The sequence below is a fragment of the Glycine soja genome, chromosome 5 (genome assembly GCF_004193775.1).
Source record: "Glycine soja cultivar W05 chromosome 5, ASM419377v2, whole genome shotgun sequence".
NCBI lineage: Eukaryota > Viridiplantae > Streptophyta > Magnoliopsida > Fabales > Fabaceae > Glycine > Glycine soja.
In genome coordinates this window covers 34,996,468-35,016,860 of record NC_041006.1, presented here as the reverse complement: position 1 = coordinate 35,016,860, position 20,393 = coordinate 34,996,468, and the positions used below count along the sequence as shown (strand labels likewise).

Below are 20,393 nucleotides of genomic sequence, written 5' to 3'. Positions count from 1 at the left end.
TAACAGTTATAAACTATACTGTATATTTTATACAAGACATATACGCTACTGTTAATTTATAAATTATAATGCGATGAAATTAATATAAAATTATTAAAATATTATTTTATTTCTCATACCCAACACTTGATATTTTAATTATTTTATTCATAAATATTTTTTCTAGTAAGTCTTAATCAAAATAAAAGTACCACATAAAATAAATTTTTTTTTAAAAAAAAGTCTTACGAAAAGATGTATTTTAACGTAAATAATAATGCAAACATAGACAATCTTCGTCCCACGAAAAGAATAGCGTACACGATTGTTAATCCAAGAAACTTCTGACGGTATTCTTTTATACCAACAGTACAACGCATATTCCTATTTCCCATTTCCTTCGGAAGGAAGAGAGATGGAAAAATAAATATCTGATATTCTTTATTTTGAATGGGCTTCTCACATTTACTTCCTTTTCGATTTAATTGTAATTTTAATTCTAATTGTATAAATTAACGGCTTGCTAATTAAAAAAATTAAAGGAGAAAATTTTATTATAAACATCATAGGAAAATACAAAAAATTTATGAATAGAATAATTTTACAAATTTTAATATTTTTTTTCTTTTAATTTTTTAATCAATGTCTCAATAACCTTTGGGTACCGATGAATATTTGCTTATAAATTAAAAGGAGAAGTTCATTTAAATTTATCAAAGAAAATTCTTTTCAAAGTGTTAAATTATTTAATGTCAATATTTAGTTTACTAAATAATCCAAATATAAATTAAAAGAATTCAATTCAATTTTTTAAAAACAATTCCTTTTTAAAGTAATTAATCATTTGTTGTAAATATTTAGTTTACTTTTTAGTTTTTTTTTTTAAACAGAAAGCTCAATTCATATCTGCATTAATAGATAGCATGAATACACTGGTACCGGTGTATGTTAAAAATTGAATTGAACTGCATTTTATATATCAATTAGAAATAATTTTGACGAATTTTTTGGCGTATAAAAGTTCATCACTATCTTTTAACCAATTTAGAGCTTTTTCACAAACAATTTTCTGAAAATATGCACAAAAATTGTTTATTAGGTTGGAATAATTTTTATTGGTGAGAAGACCATTTTATTATTTTCATTTTTTTAACATCACTATTACATATATGATCTTTAATAATATTTTTTTATTTTGCATTTAATAAAAATATTGTTAAAAATTAGGGACACCAACTATATATGATATTTGATAAAATATCACAAAAAAATATTAATAACATTTATTTATATTTAACTATATTTTTTAAATTTTGTAAAAGAAATAAACAACATTTTTATTATATGTTAGAAAAAAATATTATTAAAGATCGATAACATGTTTAGTAGTGAGATGTGTGTTTGCTTTTATCACGAAACAAAACACACAAGAATTTAAAAAAGAAAAAAACTGAAGCATACATGCAACAAATGTTACGTACGTTTAACTTGAGTTTTACCTTAAATATGTGAAACTTGAAGGACACCAAACACAACGTAAGGATAGTTACATTCCTGCCTTAAACGAAATCAATAAAGAAAAAAAAAAAAAATTCCAGCAACTTGACAATGGCAAAATCTCAGTTAATTTTGTCTTTTGCACTAAACAAAACATGTTTGGCATGTCGAGGCAAAACCAACTCCAATTTTGGCACGTGCCACACGCTCACTTTTGTTGAGACAAAACCAACCCGAATTTGGCTGTCACACGCTCACCCTCTCACCTTTACTGCTTTACACTATGTTTAGTAGAGAGTAGAGAGTAAAGAGAGGAGTCAAACGTGTTTCAAACTGTGTCTTTGAATTTGTGTGAGTTTATTTAAAATCTCATTAAAATACTATTAGTACCTCTGTTATATATCTTAAATAACGTTTTGGTCCTATAAAATATGAGTTATTTACTTATTTTAGTTCCTTTTGATTGTTTTAATTTTAAACCTTCTAATTTTATTTGTTTATTTTAGTTTTTTAGTCAAGTAATAACATTAAATAATAACATAATAATGATATTGACAGTGACTTATTACATCATCAAATATTAATAGTTTATCAAAATAATTACATGTAATCTTTTTTTATAAATTATGTTTCTAAATCCTTATGTATTTAAAACATATTAAAAACAACAAAACTAGTTAATAAAAGATTTTAAAAATACAGTTTAATGCAGGGGCTAAGCTGCCCCTGTATTCTACCATGTCTAAGTTTTGGATATCAAAATGCAAAATGCATGAGATCATGATCCTGACGGATGTACATATAAACTTGCTCCCAGAGGAAAAAAATTTATCCTTTAATATTATTAATAGTTTTTTACTTTTGTCCCCGTAGTAAAGTTAGTATTGTCTCCATAAGATAATTTTTAAAAATGAATTGATATAAAAAGTTATAAAATAAAAAATAAATTAATACTAACTTATCACTTATGTTCTTAATTTTTGATAATACTAACAATGGAAAAATTATATAACATTTTTAAAGTAAAAAAAATAGGTAGATATCAACTATAACAGGTAAAAGTGTAAGTATTTTTTTCTTCATAATATTATGCATTTTATAAAAATTTGTAGTATTTACTCTTTTATTTATATACGAGGAGTGAATATATTATAATATTTTTTATCTTCACTAAGAATTTTTTTTGTATCCGTCACTTATCAAGAAGAAAAAGAAAAAGGAAAGGACAAAATGGTAACGGAGTAAATAATGTAAAATATGCTTTCAAAAAATTAAAATTTCTAAAAAATATTATAAAAATAACGAATTTAGAATTAATTATATTCTCTATTTAGTATTTACTCTTTTATTTAAATACGAGGAGTGAAAAGAAGAGAAAGAGAATATTTTATATTTTTTTAGCTTGTTCCATATATATTAATGATTTATCCAAGTGGGTGGCCTCCAGCTCATCATATATTCTGATTACTAATTAGACCAAAATAAATAAAGTGCTTTAGATGAGTTCGAGGTTGTTCTTGTTGTTTAATAAACGTATATCACGTGTATGAATTATTTTCTTAACATTATTAAAATTAGGAGAAAGAGAGATATGTGTCTGTATTTTAAAAAAAAAAATGTAAAATAAAAGAAACGGTAACTGAAGTCAGAAATTAGGAGTGTTGATATATTGGATTTGGATGGGTTTAGGGATTTGTGGGTATCTTGTCTCGAACCTGGAGGTGCTAATGACATTCAAAGAATAAATCATTAAAACAAGTTAGATGGACAAGAGTGTTGATAGATTGGATTAAAACTAAAATTATTACTTAATTCAATCAAATTGTAGTTTGATTCTGTTGTCATAAAGGTTATTAAGCCAAATGTAGATTTGAATCCTCTGCAATGATCCAAAGAGAATAAAATGTTTGCCAATTTGATGCCAATCATATAACAAATATCATATCATATACAGATTGTAATTGTTTTTTAACAGAATATGAGTCCTTGTTGAGTTAGAGGTGCAGGTAGTTATAGTAGACCTCACGCTAAAGGGAAACTTTCGGCCGCAAGTGGTGCCCAATGCTGTTGCCTGTTTAGAAAGGGAAACTCCATTAAATGAAGAGGGTTTTCTATAACTCTCTTTCACTTCGCCATTGTCATTTGGCAAGTTTGCATGTTACAAATTTGCATGTTGCAAACGTTTCACAAGGACAAACTCAATTTAAGGACCAAAACATCAAAGATTGGATTGAGCTCAATTAATTTATGTTGACTTGGAACAATTCAGTTGGACTACAACAATTTTAAAAAATTAAAAGGACTAGATGCTTATTAAAAACATAAACTAAAAAGAGATCCAAAAACCGAAAAATGGAAAGCAAAGTTGGACAAATTTTAAAGGAAGCAATAAGACACGTCTGCAATCCATGATAGCATCAGGGTCTGTTCTGCCCATAACGCAAATAATTATAATGATGGACAACATAAAGCGGAAGTTGCAATCATGAAATTGTTGTTTAGATAAGAAGAGATGCTTCATAAAACAAATAGATCCAGAGTTGGTGGCAGTGGTTTGTGCATCCTTTATAGGCTTTCAATCTCATATCCCACATATATATATATATATATATATATATATATATATATATATGTTCCCATTCCATTCAGATATAGCCACATGCCACCATAGAGTTTGGAACTTCAAATAGCATAGGCCAAAAAGGAATCGTTGTTGTCAAGAAAAAACCATATATTTACGTGAAGGGAACATTCCAAGAAATTCAGTACCTGTTAATCGATGTAGACGTATTTTATTAGTAACAAAAATTAAAAACCAATCAAACAATTAATTTTCTTAAAAAATTATTCCTAACAACGAACTACGATTATGTATCTCAAAAGTTGATTTCATCTATAAATAATAATGCATGAATCATGATGTTCATTTCTACAATAATTTATGCTACCATGGTTTGGTAAATTATTTTCTGTGTTATCAATTGCTTCCCCTAAGATAAGAACAGAACTTTTTTAAAATTAAATTAAAACACGTAGCAATGATATGATATGATACGATTTCTTATTAACAAATGGACCCTATGGCCCATGCGTATGGTGCTTTTCTCTTCTCCAGTTGTACACATGTCACATGATTTGCGTTATAACACCACTCAGTTAGTGTTGTTTGAAAATACGTACCCTCCTAGCTAGCTCGTCATTTTCCTCTGGAAGCATAATAAGTATATATATAAAGTTGTTGCCACTTGCAATACTCATCAATCAAAATCCAAACCCAAAGCTTTCTTTTTTCTCCATCAAATTCTCTGACCTCACCATGGGGATGCAGCTTGTTTTCATTGGCACCATAGCCTTGTGTTTGGTTGTTTCCTCGGCTGTGCTTGAGCAGTTTGAACAAGCACCTAAACAAGATGGATCGCTTAGCTTCTTGGTCATTGGAGATTGGGGAAGAAAAGGAGCTTACAACCAATCCTAAGTTGCATTCCAGGTAAGTTACATTTTATTTACACACCAACCAATTGCATGTGCTATAAACAAAAATTTATATTGACAAATATTAGTTGTTAGTTTTTGTTAATCAGACATATCTCTTCCCTCTTTTCTTTCCATTCAAACACCAAACCAACCTTAAAACCACTCAAACAATAATGACAGTATTCATTTCCCTCCACAAAGTATTTTTAATATTTTTATTTCACTTCATTTCTTTTTTCACAACTTTCTTCTCCTCCTGTTTCTGGCACGGTGTGTTTACACCCATGGAGTGTATAAGTACGAATCATTTAATTTCCATGCAAATGCAATCTTGATAATTTAGAGTGAATTTAAAAACATCTAGGTAGTGGACAAACTAGTGGCCACCGATACAGCAGAGAAACCCCAAACAGTTATTGCAGAGGAGGAGCAGCCAATGAATATCGTGCTTTTCCTTGCTATACAAAGTGGTCACTGTGTACAGATTCCTTACACTCTTTTTATATCCATTAATTAATTAATAACAACAAGGCTCCAAAAAAGAATAATTATAATATATTAGGCCAATCATGCAGCCCATGCACGCGCCAGTATTTTAGTTCTTATTTGGCCAGAAACATCTGCATCTGTATTATCTCATTGATTATTTTACAAAAATCATTTTGGCATGACGCTGTGAGAGAAGGAAAAAAAAATATAAATATATATTACAAGTAATATGATAGGATATAATATAAAGAGAGAAATGGTGAATGTTAATAAAGATGATAAAATTGTAGTGTGTTCAAATACTATATAACCTATTATTTTGGTGAGATGCAGGAATTGGGCACGAAAACTGATGTGCAATGACATTTTTCTAAAACAAACATTGACTAGCTAATAAATTAGAAAAATGTAAGAAGAAATTTAACTGAATATACAGTCGTGTGATTTTGATGAAAAACCACTCGTAATAAATAGCTAGAATTTTTCTAAATTTGTATATAAATAATTATTTTGTCTCGGATTTTTATTAAATTTTGTTAGTTTTTTTATACTAATTTGACCAATTTAATTTCTGAGCGACCAATTTTAAGAATTGTTTGGACCAAAAATCCAATCCAATTCTATGTCTGCAAGCAAATTATGGTCAATTTTTCATGTGTCTTTTTGCCTCCGTTCAATAATTAATTCTGAAAAAGAAGTGAATTAATTTTTTTCTAGATGGGAGTTATTGGAGAGCAATTAGACATCGATTTTGTGATTTCCACCGGCGACAATCTTTATGACAGTGGCTTGAGGCATAGATGACCCAGCCTTTGATGACTCATTCACCAAAATCTACACTGCTTCTAGCTTGCAAAAGCAATGGTACAGTGGTAAGAGTTCTATTTCATAAATCTTATTTAATTTCAATGGTACACGTGAAAGGAATGCTTATTAGTGCATGTTTAAATTTTAGTCGGAAGAATTTATAAGTATTTTCATCCTAGCCTACAAGTAACAAATTCGTCTTTTTTTTTTTTTTCATTTTAAGCATTAGAATTGTAATCGCGTATTAAAATTAGAAAAAATATTTTTCAAACTTTAATACAAATATAGCCTTATTTTTCAAGTAATATGGATAGAATTGAGACCTTATATATTAATGTCTTGTTTTTTTAGTTTAATATTTTTCTTTTGTGCAGTTTTGGGCAACCACGACTATAGGGGTAATGTTGAGGCACGGTTGAGTCCTGTCCTCACAAATCTTGACAAGAGATGGCTTTGCTTGAGATCTTTTACTGTAAATGCAGGTTTAAAGCAACCTCTTTTGTTTTATTCTTCTTAATTTCAATTTATAGAAGGCTTCAAATATTAAATTCAAGTAACATAAATTCATGTGCCTTTTTTACATTCTTTGTTTCAGAAGTTGCAGAGTTTTACTTTGTAGATACTACTCCGTTTGTGGACAAATACTTCACAGAACCTAAGGACATGTCTATATATGATTGGAGTGGCATATTGCCTAGGAAACAATACATTTCCAACCTCCTCAAGGTTAGATATCATTAATTTTTCGGAATAGTAATGCAAATGAATTTTGAAAAAGAATAAAAGACAATAGATCTTTTTTATATTATGCAATTAATGATAAGCAAAAATAAACAATATATATAAAATAAAATGTAAATTCATGCAAAGAAAAATTCATGTATATGAATCATTTGTACGTTGTTTAATTGGCTAATTGTTGTACACTTAATTTAATTAGGACGTGGATTTGGCTTTACAACAATCAAATGCAAAATGGAAGATTGTGGTGGGTCACCATACAATTAGAAGTGCCGGCTTGCACGGTAATACGGATGAGCTTGTAAAGCAGCTTCTCCCAATTCTTGAGGTAACTTTGCTAAATTTTTTCCTCACTTTAATTTCCTGAGCATCAGTGAATATTTTAAGGTTACACTAGCTAGCTTCCACAAACAGTTACCTAAGTGTCTATTGATTTTCAGGCAAACAACATTGATCTTTACATAAATGGACAGGATCACTGCCTACAACACATAGGCAGTCTTGGCAGGTTTGTTAATTCTCTAGATGCATCATGCATAAAGGACCAAACCAAAGATAAAACAAATAAAACTTGAGTTTTAGGTTTATCAATATTTATTATTAGTTTTTCAAAGTAAAAAAAAATTACATATATTAACTAAAAAGTCTCACATATCACTCTTATTTTTTTAAGATAAAAAATATTTATTTTAATTTTTACTTTAGGATTCGTTTTCCTTTAGACCGATCTTGCATACATGATGCATGTATAGTTTAGTTACATATGTAGTGAAAATTAATTTAACCATTAAATATGCACATGAATTTCAGTGCAATTCAATTTTTGGCTAGCGGGGGAGGGTCAAAGGCTTGGAGGGGTGTTGTGAACTGGTGGAAGCCAGAAGAGATGAAGTTCTACTACGATGGCCAAGGATTCATGTCTGTGAAGATCACCGAAACTGAAATTGACATAGTATTCTATGATGTCTATGGCCATGTTCTACACAAATGGAACGCATCCTAACAGCTTCACGCAAGGTGGTGAACAAGTTCAAGAATCAAAGGCACTTAATTATGAAACAAGAAAGAATAGAAAAAATGTCTCGGCCGGGACAAAAAAGAAAGGTGCACAGAAGATAGAAAAAAAATTAGGCTAAATAATTTATTTACCCTAGCAATTTCTTCGACACACACAAGAAAATGACATTTGAGCTTTGAGCAAATAGGGTTTTATGTAACTTTCTCGTTAGTTTAAATCGCCAAATCTGTTCTACAAATTAACAACAATAACCGTTTAACGACAATTAATAAATGTGTGAAATGATTAAAGAATGGAAATGCATGTATCTTTTCGAAGTTCTTTGGTCATTAGGCAAGCAAGTGTAAGTCTAAGATCATTCAACCCCACTTGTTGGAGTCTTTTCTTGGTTTAGCTAATTAGATAAGACACAAAGCTTACTTATAAGGTTTCAAAATAAGGATTTGACCTTTTCGATCGAGTGATTATTTGAATTTTCATTACCAGCAATAATTAGTGTTTTGTATAATAATTTGAACGAGAAACAAGAGTTAGAGTGTATTTTGACTTCCTAGAGGAAAGGTTTCTAGCCTCACCATGCATATTTTTCTAGACGAAAGCAAGGTTTGATAAGAATGAGAATAATAACTACAAGCAAGATTTCCTACTAACTTATTTTCTTAATATTTTTGTTTCTTCCTTTTCTAGAAGCATATACTATATTTATATATAAAAACATACATCGAGATAATTGTTTCACTCAAAAAGGAAGAAACAAAAATATAAGAAAATAAGTTAGCAGGTCAATGGATTGAAGAGACCCGTGTGTTTTCGAGCTATAAGTAGTACTATTGCAATCGTCATTTGCACGTTTCTGTTACCCAAATTTCCTTTTATTAATTGTAATAATAAAATCTGACATAGTTGGTAAATAATTAGTCCCATAAATATAAACAGATGTTGATTTCAAACTGTGCGTATAAAAAAAAAAGACCTACTGGAAAAAGTTATATATGCTTCCATGATGTTTCCACCTTGAAAGGAAATAGTTTTTGATTCTGAACCAAAAGACACCCTTAGTACATACCAAAAAGAAAAATCCATTTATTGTCGAATTTATATTTTTTGAACAGTATTGTTGAATTTATATTGATGAGTTTTTATAATAATTTATCAAATAGGCCTTACGTATTACCTTACTTCATAAGTTATTCTAAATTAATAGTCTGTGGTGCTAATGATTTACTAATTTATCTGAAGCACCTTTCTTCCGTTATTTTAAAACTGCCACCCGTAGCCTGCACCTACTTAATTTGTGGCTCTTGGTAAAATCGCAGTCTATTTCGTTTTAATGTGAATGGTTTAACTAATTAATAAAAGAGATAAATTAATGGTTAGGGGATGAAATGAAAAGGAAACAGGGAGGAGAAAATAGAAAAGAGTGTGTTTGATACGTAGATAACAATTAAGTAGGGAGAAAAAGAAAAAAGGTGTGACTCTTACATTTTTATTACTGATGGTTTAAAATCCTAAAAGACGTATATAATTGATTTTCCTACGAAACTAAAATTCGCAAAAGCTTATCTGATTAAAATTCACAGAAAAATCCGCAGAAAACATTTTCTGCAAAATTTTTAAGCTAACTCCGCAGAAAAATTCACATCTAATTTTTTTTTTATGAACAATTGGAGAAGATCAAAGCATATATACTTTGTAATGAGCATTGGTTTGGGACTACGATACTTGAACCAATTACGTACGTGTTTTGAGATGACTGTTTTATACATTTTTTTCTTTTGATAGTACTGTTTTTGTTTTATACGTTCTTGTTGTTTACAACTTTAATTCTGCCTTTTCTCTTTTAATATTTTATTAAGTTTCATTATGCCCTTGAAAAGAAAACAACACACTTTTTGGTACTTTTCGTTAAAAAAATATATAGCTAAATTTATTTATCAACAAAGTTTTTCCATATATGCAGTTCGAGAAATTAAAAAAGAACAATAATAAATTAGAGCGCAACACTTGTTCCAATATCGTGGTAGTGGGTTGAGCTAGTTCAATTCTAGAACCTGGTGTACCACTAATATAAGTAGTATTTTGCAAATGATGCATGTACCTATTTTAATTGACTGAACTACTAATAATAGAGAAATAATTTAATTGAACTAATGACTATGGCTTCCATGCAAAGGGGTTCTTCTTCACTTTCATCCCTTATTAATATTAACTGAAACACAAAATCTTAAATTGTTGGCAGAAGAAAAATTATTTAAAGTCCATTGTCTCTACCCGAAAAAAAAAAGTAACAGTATGCTAATTTTTTTAGTTTTTAAAGTTAATTATGAGTAGATAAGATTAATTTAAGCGTGAAACTAATAAAAAATTTAAATCATCTATATTTAGAGTTCAAACTGGTTTTACTTTAATTTAGTCAAATTTAAAATCCTAAGTCATTGATTGCTGAGCTTGCAAGGTCATGAATCATATTCATTGGATGATTTTCTTTCTCATCATTAAAAATAAAGAATAATATACTATCAGCCATTGATACAAGTGATATTAATTTTGGTCGTCTTGAATAAGGTTTGAGTTCAAAAAATAAAGAATAATATAGTTTCAATTAAACTATTGTTGTTATGGTGCAATCGTAGAAGACATTGTAATTGTAATATTATTTTTATTGAGAGGATAATAATAAATAAATAAATGGACCGGTTGAAAAGGCCAGGATTCATTGGACCACAGACACACCTGGACCTATAATGTTGCATCAGTATAATCATGTAACTGCAACATGATTTATTTGAGTGTGTGATATTAAAATTAAACCATAGAAACATCATTGTACATACGATTCCCTTTCCCTCTTGTCTTCTTGTTCTTTTTTTTTTGAAGTGGAAATCTCGGAATATAATGCAATGTGGTTTCATACATGGAAATTTTATCGTGGGGGGCACCGACCCACTAATATCAAGGGAGAATGTTGTCCATCAGTTCATATTTATTTTTGCAAGTTTAAAAAAAATTAATATATACCATACACAATTACACACATATTTTTTAACATCAGTAAAATTTTTATCAATTGATTATATATAGTTGGTCTGATTTTATATCAGCAGAATAACGAATTGGTTTCATCTGAGAATATGAGTAGGTATAATTTGTCCATTCTTAGATCAAACTTTGGCTTATATACCCTCACCTGTATCAAATTTGATCCTGATATTCTATAATCCAATCTAAACAACCATCACGAGATAGCCGGATCCACACTCGGAGCGTTTGAGAGTTGAAATTTTTTTGTTTAAAATAGATGAAAATTTTTACTGGTAATTGAAAGTTGTTAAATTACCTAATTAAGTTATATTGTTTGATAAAATTATCTATTATAGAAACTAATAAATGTAAAATATGTAGACATACAAATTTATATGATATTTTTATATAAATTTAAAAGTATTTTATTAATAAAATTAATTAGTTTTTGAGAGTATTTATAATTTTTTGTTTTTTTAATTAATTTTAAACTCTTGTAATTCTTTTTATTTATAGTTAGTTATTTTAATTATATTTTTAGTTTCAATTGTTATTAATCTTGTCACATCTTAAAATATTTCCAATCAATTTTAAAACAAAATAAAAATAACATAAACTTAATTAAACGTCATATTTTTATTATGTTGACGTTGATTAGTGTAATACTCCATGTAAACTCAAATATGAACGAAATTAACTATTGTCTGGCTAATGCATGTCATTGAAATCAACTATCACATTTAAAAATAAACTTTTTTATTTAAAATATCAATGATTGGAACTTGATATATTTTTTTTTTAAAAAATAGATATTAATTAATTGAAGGATATTTTTAGGATGATATCATTCAATATGATAAAAATAATTAAAATTTAATTATATTTAAATCCAATATTTTTTTGCTTATATTTTTGTCCAAAAGAATAATTAATATAATTTGAAATATAATATTAAAATGAATAATATAAATAATGTAATGGTTAAATAAATAATATATTGTCAAATACTCACAACATGTCTAATTTATTATAAGGCTTAAATATGTTTTTGTCTATATAAATTCATATTTTTTTAATTTTGGTTATGGTAAAAATAGTTGTTTATTTTTAATTCTTGTAAGGTTATGTTTTTTTCAATTTTGACTCCCGTAAGATATTTTGTTTATTTTTAATCAGTTTAAATTTGTATTTTTTTTCCAATTTTATTTCATGTAAGTGTAACTTTATGAAAATTATTTATAAAAAAATTGAAATCTTAAAGAGTTTAAAACAAAAGACGCAATCTTACAAGGATTAAAAATGAAAAAGAAACTTATACAAACCAAAATTGAAAAAACATTAACTTACAAAAATTAAAATTAGAAAAACAAATTTACATGCATAAAAGTGAAAAAAAAAATATATATTTAACCCTTCTTATAATCCACAAAAGGACACCCCCTGGCCTCTTTGTAGTCCATTTTCCTTGGATTGCTTCACATTTTTGTTGTGTTTAATTTAGAAGAAGAGAAATAGGAAAGGTAGAAATTGAAGATAAATAATTTAAAAAATAAGAAATAGAATGATATGTTGTGTTGTTTGTTTTGAGGAAAATAAGTGAGAAATAAATCAGACATAATATCATAAAGTTATTTGATATGAATGAAATAAGAAAGAAAGAATTAAATTCAAACAAAAAAAAAACATTATGTCCTGGAAAAATGCATAGCACGTCACATACTCACGAATGATAAAAAAAAGAAGAAGAGAGTATATAGGTTATTTTTGTGAAAGGACAGACTTGGTCCTCTTTGTTATGGTCTGATGCGCAGAGTGTGCTCTATATAGGTTATTTGATCCCTCTTTTCAAAATTGTTTCTGCTCTTTCTTTGATACCGAATGCAGATTTTCTATCTTCATCCCCCATAATAAAAATAGGCTTCAAGCACAAATAATTTAGAGTAACAATACATTCTCAACAATTATTTTTATTTTTTCATTGCATTATTCATTTTAACTATCACTTTTCTCTTTCATTATCTCTCTTAAATTATAAAATTTATTGTATAAACTGATCTAAGAATAGCATTATCCAATAATTTATTCTTATTGTCCCATCTTTTGGGATTGAACATTAAATTATCACGGGAAAAAGTCAATCTTGAAATTCTTTAAGGGCTTTCAGCAGAGTTCATTGTCCTTACAAGAAAAGCGCAGGTCCACTAAGGAAAAGATATAAAAAATAATATTATCAATAGATTGGTGTATTAAAGAACTATTTTTCAATTTAATTAAATATAAAAATAAATTTAAAATTTAATAAGTAATTCAAATAAAACATAAAAAAATACAATTTAAAAATATAAAATATGCATGATTAATTTTAAAAATAAATCTCAAAATTAAAAAGAAAAAAATGACTAAAGTATAAGATTAATTAAAACATGTATTTAAATTTAATATATCAAATTACAATTTTCAAAAATAAAATTATAAGAACTATAAAAGAATAAGAAGAAAAAGAAACAATGTTTTGCAACTTTTTTCTTCTTTTTCTTTAAATTATGTATGATAAGTTGTAATAACAACAATATGGTGGCAAATTTTATAAAAACAAAAACAAAAATGGTGGCAAATAGGGTCCAGAGAGACGCCGGCACAAAACTGATTGGCCCCTAATTGTATTTTGTTATTCTTATAATTCTTTTTTTATGCTTATATTAATAATTAAAAAAGAATCGATTAGATGTGTGCGTATTGATGTCGCTAAATAGATATTGTTAAAAATAACGTATCTATGCATTCATTCTATACCGTGGAAAATATATTTTTTAAGAGTTGCGGTATAATTAATTTCTAAGATACTAATTCAATGCCTTCTTATATATTAATTTTAAAGATTTGATTTTTTAAAATTAATTTCTTAATTTAGTCTCTGAATCTAATGTTATCAACTTGAAGTGATCAATTGATCATGAACTTAGTTTAAATTATATGTCACTATTGATTGGACCGATAAAATAATATATAAACTTAAATGTGCAATAAATATAATAATTAAAATCTTATAATGAGTATATAGTTGTGATGTAATAAGAATAAATCATGTATGTATTAATAATGTAAATTTTATATTATCTTCGATTTTTTTATGAGATGTTATCTTTTAATTAAAAACTAATTATAATAAGTCTGTTAAATTTAATAAGAATTATTTTAAAACATATATAAATAATATTTTCTATTTAATTTACAACATATGAATTTTTTATCGGCAGTATGTCTATTAAACTTAATAATTAATATCGCTTGAGTTAATTATAAGTGATACGTTTAAATTTCATCCACATATATATAAAACTTAGTCTTATTCAAAATTGGTAAAACTCAAATCCAAAGAGTTTCCTCCTAAAAAATAATCAATATGAGTTCATATTCTTCTAAATTAAATTAAAAGAATATTTTTTGAACAACAAATCCTAAATACTAAACCAAGACATATATATATACCCTTGTAACTTTAGTTAGCACCATCATCTCTATCATTTGGAATGCAACCAAGCTAAAAAATTACTACAACTAATTGCTTTTCCTTATCACATTTTCTGATGTTTAGTGTGATTTTATATATTTTTACATAAGAGAAATAATTTTTACATAAGAAATAAAGAAATATATTAGATATAATAAGTGATGCAAGAAAGATGGATAAAATAATTACGTAAATATCATTCTATAAATTTATTATTCATTATATAAATAGCATTACCATTGTTGAAACTTGAAAGTGGATCCATCGTTTACAACTAAAGAAAGACACCCTAGCGTAAAATATTTAACCATCGACATCTACTTCAATTAACATGAAGATGTAGTTCCATATCTTAACGGATTTCCGTCTCAAATAAAATTCTTAATAACGTGCTACTAACCATTGGAATCTGCAGAATATCTCGTTTAGTTGGGCACAATCCCTCAAAAGCGATGTATTTTTTTAATGGAAACAATGCATGCCACAAGAACGTTTATATATACATAATTTTACTAAACGAATCGTAATACAAAACTTTATTATTATAACGTGATTTGTCACTTTTTGCTTCAGAAAAATACTTGTACAAAACATTAAGACAATAACATAAGTTGCCAATACCATACATAAAACTCTTTAATGAATCATAATGATGAAAATTGAGAGATATTTAGTTCCATGATAAAGAGTGTGTTTGTGTGGGAATTTGACCAAACGCAATTGTTGTTCCAGTGAAAACTTTTCTCGCGTGTTTGGCCTTTTGTGCCTCAGAAAGCTAATTTTTTCCATTTAACGTGGTTTGGACCCATTTTCAAACGCACTCACAGTGAGTCCGTTTCTGTAGAAGTCCTTCCAGCAGGCCACCCGTCCCCCAAAGAAAAAATTTAAAAAACAAAAAGAGAAAGAAAAAAAGAAAAAGAAAAAACAAGTCACATATTTTATTCTTATGTCAGCCAAAAACTTGACTAGCTGTAGATGGGGCAATAATAACTAGCTATTCATCACATTTCCTAGCTAATTGCCTATTTTGTTATGGACCACATTCCCACTTGCACTCATCTTCAGCAATTTAAATTAGGTAATAAACATTAAGATATCCTTTAAAATCTACTCAACAAACAGAAGAATTCAAATCTGCAAGAAGGGTAGACCCATGTTTTATACTAGCTTTCTCTATCTCTCTCCCACTGGGACATAAATGTTCCTATATTTCAAAATATATATATGTTATGATGAGCAATGCAGCCAAAGGTGCATCATCTTTTACGTCACATGAAAGCCTTTCCTACCTCTTCAAGCTGCACAAGCCTTTCTCTTTCCCAGAATGATTTGTTCCATTTCTTGTTATTATTACTCCTTTTGGACTTTCTATATAATGCTTTCTATATATGTTTCCAATAATACCACGTACACTACTCATGTGCCAGGAAAAGGAGCAGCAGTGACCACCTAGCAATAGTACTCTCACCTTCTCTCAATCATTTTTCATTTGTCAACTTTTATAGACTTCGATTTGTGTATGCAAATTTCTTTAGGACATGTGGCCTACATTAGTGGCTAATAAGATATTCAAGAAGAGACTTGGAAGCAGCAATTTTATAGCAGATTTTCCTAGTTATAAAGAACCCTTGCTGGGTATTGTAGACATTGATCAAAACTCAAAAACCATTCTTAATGATCACAAGGACACACACAAATACAAGTAAGAACACAGATATCCTCTTCTTCTAGTACTTTTCTATCTTATGTATCATCATATATAGAAAAGTTGTAGATGGCTGAAGTATGTGCCTGATCATTGATCAAGTTCAATTCTATTCTTGGTTGATTCTGCTTTCTATGGTTTTGTTCTTCTCTATATTTTTTTTTCTTTCAATTTTTCTGATATTGTGTTTTTTACTTCATGTTAAGGGTATTTGTTAGTACATGGAACGTAGGTGGGATTGCACCGGATGAAGATTTGAATATAGATGATTTGTTTGAGACATGCAACAACTCTTGTGACATCTATATACTAGGGTATTGTCAGAACTGCTTCAGGTTTTCTAGCATGTATAGAAAAACACGTTTTGAAATGTGTATAAAGAAACTGAAGCTTTGATCTGACAATAATATTTTTATGCTTATTTTTACTGTTTTCCAATCCAGGTTTCAAGAAATAGTGCCTCTAAGAGCATCAAATGTATTGGGCTCCGAAAACAATGAGATTTCTATGAAATGGAATTCAAAAATCAGGGAAGCCTTGAACAAGAAAACACATCAAAGGGGCAAAGATGCTAAAAAACAGGAGCTAAAGAAAAATTTTCCCAATAAGAAAGAAAATCCAGCTAAGTGCTGTGAAGCCCCACATGATTTCCAATGTATCATTAGCAAGCAAATGGTTGGATTATTCATATCTGTATGGATTAGAAGAGATCTTTGTCCATTCATTCGGCATCCAAGCGTGTCATGTGTAGGCTGTGGCATAATGGGCTGCTTAGGAAACAAGGTGACCTAACAAACCCCACTCAATTGATGTTACTTTTGCACCTGATCGAATATTCGTATTTGTTTTGTACTATACACTCATACAAATCATTACTGTAAACATCAATTTTCTATAAAGCACCTAAGGTACTCTTGGTAAAGAGCCATGTTAAGTAAAAGTTTATCACATAAGAGTTTATTCATAAGCTTCATTCTGAAGCTTATCAAAATAAACTTTAAAATTATTTTGTTATAGAAAATTAGAAATGAGCTGAAAATCCATATAGAAAAGTCATAAACACCTTATGCATAAACTCTTCTATATGTCTTAATTAGTCTAAAGCTGATCGCATCAGAATTGGCTATCTACAAATCCTAATTGGGTTTTTTTTTTCTTTCTGTTTTACAACTCCAATTAATTTTGCAGGGTTCTGTATCAGTGAGATTTCAGTTACATGAAACAAGCTTCTGCTTTGTGTGCAGCCATCTAGCTTCAGGGGGCAGCGAAGGTGATGAAAAGTACAGGAACTCTAATGTTGCTGAAATTTTTTCTCGGACAAGTTTTCCTAGAGGCCCTTTGCTTGATCTGCCTAGAACCATTCTTGATCATGAGTAAGTGAAGTTTGAAACCGTCCAAACTGATTCTTAATAATTTTTGCTCCCTTGCTTTTTGTTTAATAATTATGGTCCTTTTCCAAAAAAATCATGTAAACAAGGTGCAAATATTAAATACATTATGTTTCGTTTGGTTTGTTGGTTCTTGAAATAAATAATTTGCTTAATGAAATGAATATGCCACCAAAACATTAATATATTATTCTTCGGTGGTTTAACATTTTAAACTAAACTGCACCCACATAGTTAATTAACTTTGAGAATTTATGAAGAAATTGTTCTGATATATATAGTGGTTCCGTGAGTAAACAAAAGTTGTCAAAAAAGCCAAACAGAACAAAACACGGTAAAGAGATATACTTGCACTGGTAACCGTAAATGCTCCCTCTATTTCTTTTCATCTGTTCATTTAGGAAATAAATTTTTTGTTTCTATTTATCTAATCAATTAAAAATTTAATTATCATAATATGAATTACTGGCTTTTCAATTATATCTTTATCTATATTTAATTTTTAAATACTTTACATACGCACTTATCATAAATGAGAGAGCTTTATTTTTTTTTAATCAAAGGAGATTGTATAAGAAAGTTAAAATTAATTTTAATATAAATAAATATATTATTACATTCATCCTCTTGGGTTGAAAGATTTTTTTTTAAAAGAATATATTCAAATGACAGTAACAATTAAACTCATATTGACCACTGAACCATCAAATTAATGAAATATACTATCTCCCAACTTGCATATAATTGGTTGTACTTCGAATGATATACATGTATTATTTTAGACACCTAATCACTGCTGGTCTTGTGCAGTCATGTAATATTTCTTGGAGATCTAAATTACAGAATTTCTCTACCAGAAGAAATGACACGCTTGCTTGTTGAAAAAAGAGACTGGGATTCCTTATTAGAAAATGATCAGGTACGTATGATTAAAGATTTAAAAATCTTGTTGAATTGAATCCTTTAAAAAAAAAAATCTTTGAATTTGTTTGCATCATATTTATCTCTAAGAATCTAACTAAATTATGTTCAATGAAAACGAAGCTAATAATGGAGCTAATGACTGGAAACATGTTAAGAGGATGGAATGAAGGAGCAATTAAATTTGGACCTACCTACAAATATTGTCCAAATTCAGACATTTACTATGGATGTTGCTATCATGGCAAAAAGGCAGAAAAGAGAAGAGCACCAGCATGGTAAGAGACAATATAAAATCCATAATTAGATATGGTCACGTTCAAAAACATTTACATTTCACTGTAGAATACTTATTATTAAATTCTTGTTGGTTCTTAATTTAGGTGTGATCGAATAGTATGGTATGGTGAGGGTCTAAAGCAACTTCAGTACACTAGAATTGAATCAAAACTGTCAGATCATAGACCTGTTAAGGCTATGTTTATGGCAGAAGTCATGGTTTTACCAGAGCTGATGAAAAACTTGCAAAGCTTATTCCTATCAGAAAGATACGAGCAAATTAAAACTCCCCTTGAAGTTTCCACCACTGATGATTTTGTAAATAGAAAACGATCAAGCTTCCGATTGTGAATTATTTGTGTGATTCAAGCTAGGCTTTAAATCGCGATATGATTGTGATCAATGTTGCAATTTTATCACAATCTTTTGTATTGGAGAAAAATTGCATAAAAATGTGGCCGGTGCGATCGCAATTACAATTAGAGACTCCAACAACCGTGACATTGCCATCATCAATATTGTGGTTGCACGTGTTTTTTTAAAAAACTGTGATATATGTACATAAATGTTCAATTTTACATTCGGAAAAAAGAAAAAAGAGCTAGGAGTTCAGAGGAAGGAAATTGAGAAACTTCTAGGAGATGAGATGAGATATTATATGTTTTTGTTGCTGATGAGTACACAGTGAAGTTGGTTGTTTTTTAATTATTATCAAGTATATATGTTATGTGACAGAACATGGAAATATGTCAAAACCTATTGGAAAAAAAAAACTATAATCCAAATTAATAAATCAAGCTTTTTTTGTAGATTGCTACCTGAGAATCAATTAAATTATAGACCAACTACGCATCCAAAATGGCAAAATAATATGACAATTATTGAGCTAGTTAAGGCCCTCAATATTGTTATCTTTGAAAGGAAGTGGGAACATCACCTCTTATCCTCCTTGCATGAAAGAACATAGTATAGCCAGCAACTTTTAGTTGATCTCATATTACTTTAAAATTTATTTCCTTAAAATTTATGTATTGATAATAAAACTTCTTCATTTGATTCTTTCAACAACAAAAAAAGACTTCTTCATTTGATAAATAATATTATATATATTTTTATCGATTTCATTTGATTTTAAATTTATATATTTTTTATGCATATTGAAATATATTTTATAAGATATACTTTAATTTTAGTTTTATTTTTCTTTAATTTAATAATTTAACTGCACAAAATGCTGTTAAAATTGATATTTTATATTTCCAAACAACCTTTCAGAATATATTTAAAATTGTAAATTCTAACTTGCATTAGTAATTGACTAATTGTTTAAGGGCATCCAACATGGGACTTTCATTATTAACGTAACGTTGTAATCAATTAAGTTAATAAATTAATTATATTATAAAATAAATAATGCTATTATATATATCACTAAAAATTTTAATATATATTTAATGCGCATGTAAATTTAAATAATAATTTTTGTGACAATTAATTTTGATATAAATCATACGAATTATTTAATCAGTATATTTTTTTATAAATAAAAAATATTTACTAATA

At 28.2% G+C, this 20,393-nt stretch overlaps 1 protein-coding gene and 1 pseudogene across 3 annotated transcripts; both read left to right on the top strand.

The window, feature by feature from the left end:
- The first annotated feature begins 4,656 nt into the window (after positions 1 to 4,656).
- Positions 4,657 to 8,322, top strand: LOC114412741 (annotated as a pseudogene).
- Positions 8,323 to 15,692: 7,370 nt separating this feature from the next.
- On the top strand, positions 15,693 to 19,639 carry LOC114412740 (type IV inositol polyphosphate 5-phosphatase 9-like). 3 transcript variants are annotated; one of them, XM_028376758.1, is made up of 7 exons: positions 15,693 to 16,239; positions 16,449 to 16,577; positions 16,686 to 17,025; positions 17,431 to 17,615; positions 18,441 to 18,549; positions 18,675 to 18,829; positions 18,935 to 19,639. In XM_028376758.1, the coding sequence occupies exons 1-7, from the start codon at positions 16,076 to 16,078 to the stop codon at positions 19,179 to 19,181; spliced, it is 1,329 nt and encodes a 442-aa protein (XP_028232559.1). In that variant the 5' UTR covers positions 15,693 to 16,075; the 3' UTR covers positions 19,182 to 19,639. The 3 variants fall into 3 exon arrangements, with proteins under 3 accessions (XP_028232559.1, XP_028232558.1, XP_028232560.1); XM_028376757.1 differs by having other exon boundaries at positions 16,449 to 16,589; XM_028376759.1 differs by having other exon boundaries at positions 15,695 to 16,239; positions 16,449 to 16,556.
- Positions 19,640 to 20,393: the final 754 nt, after the last annotated feature.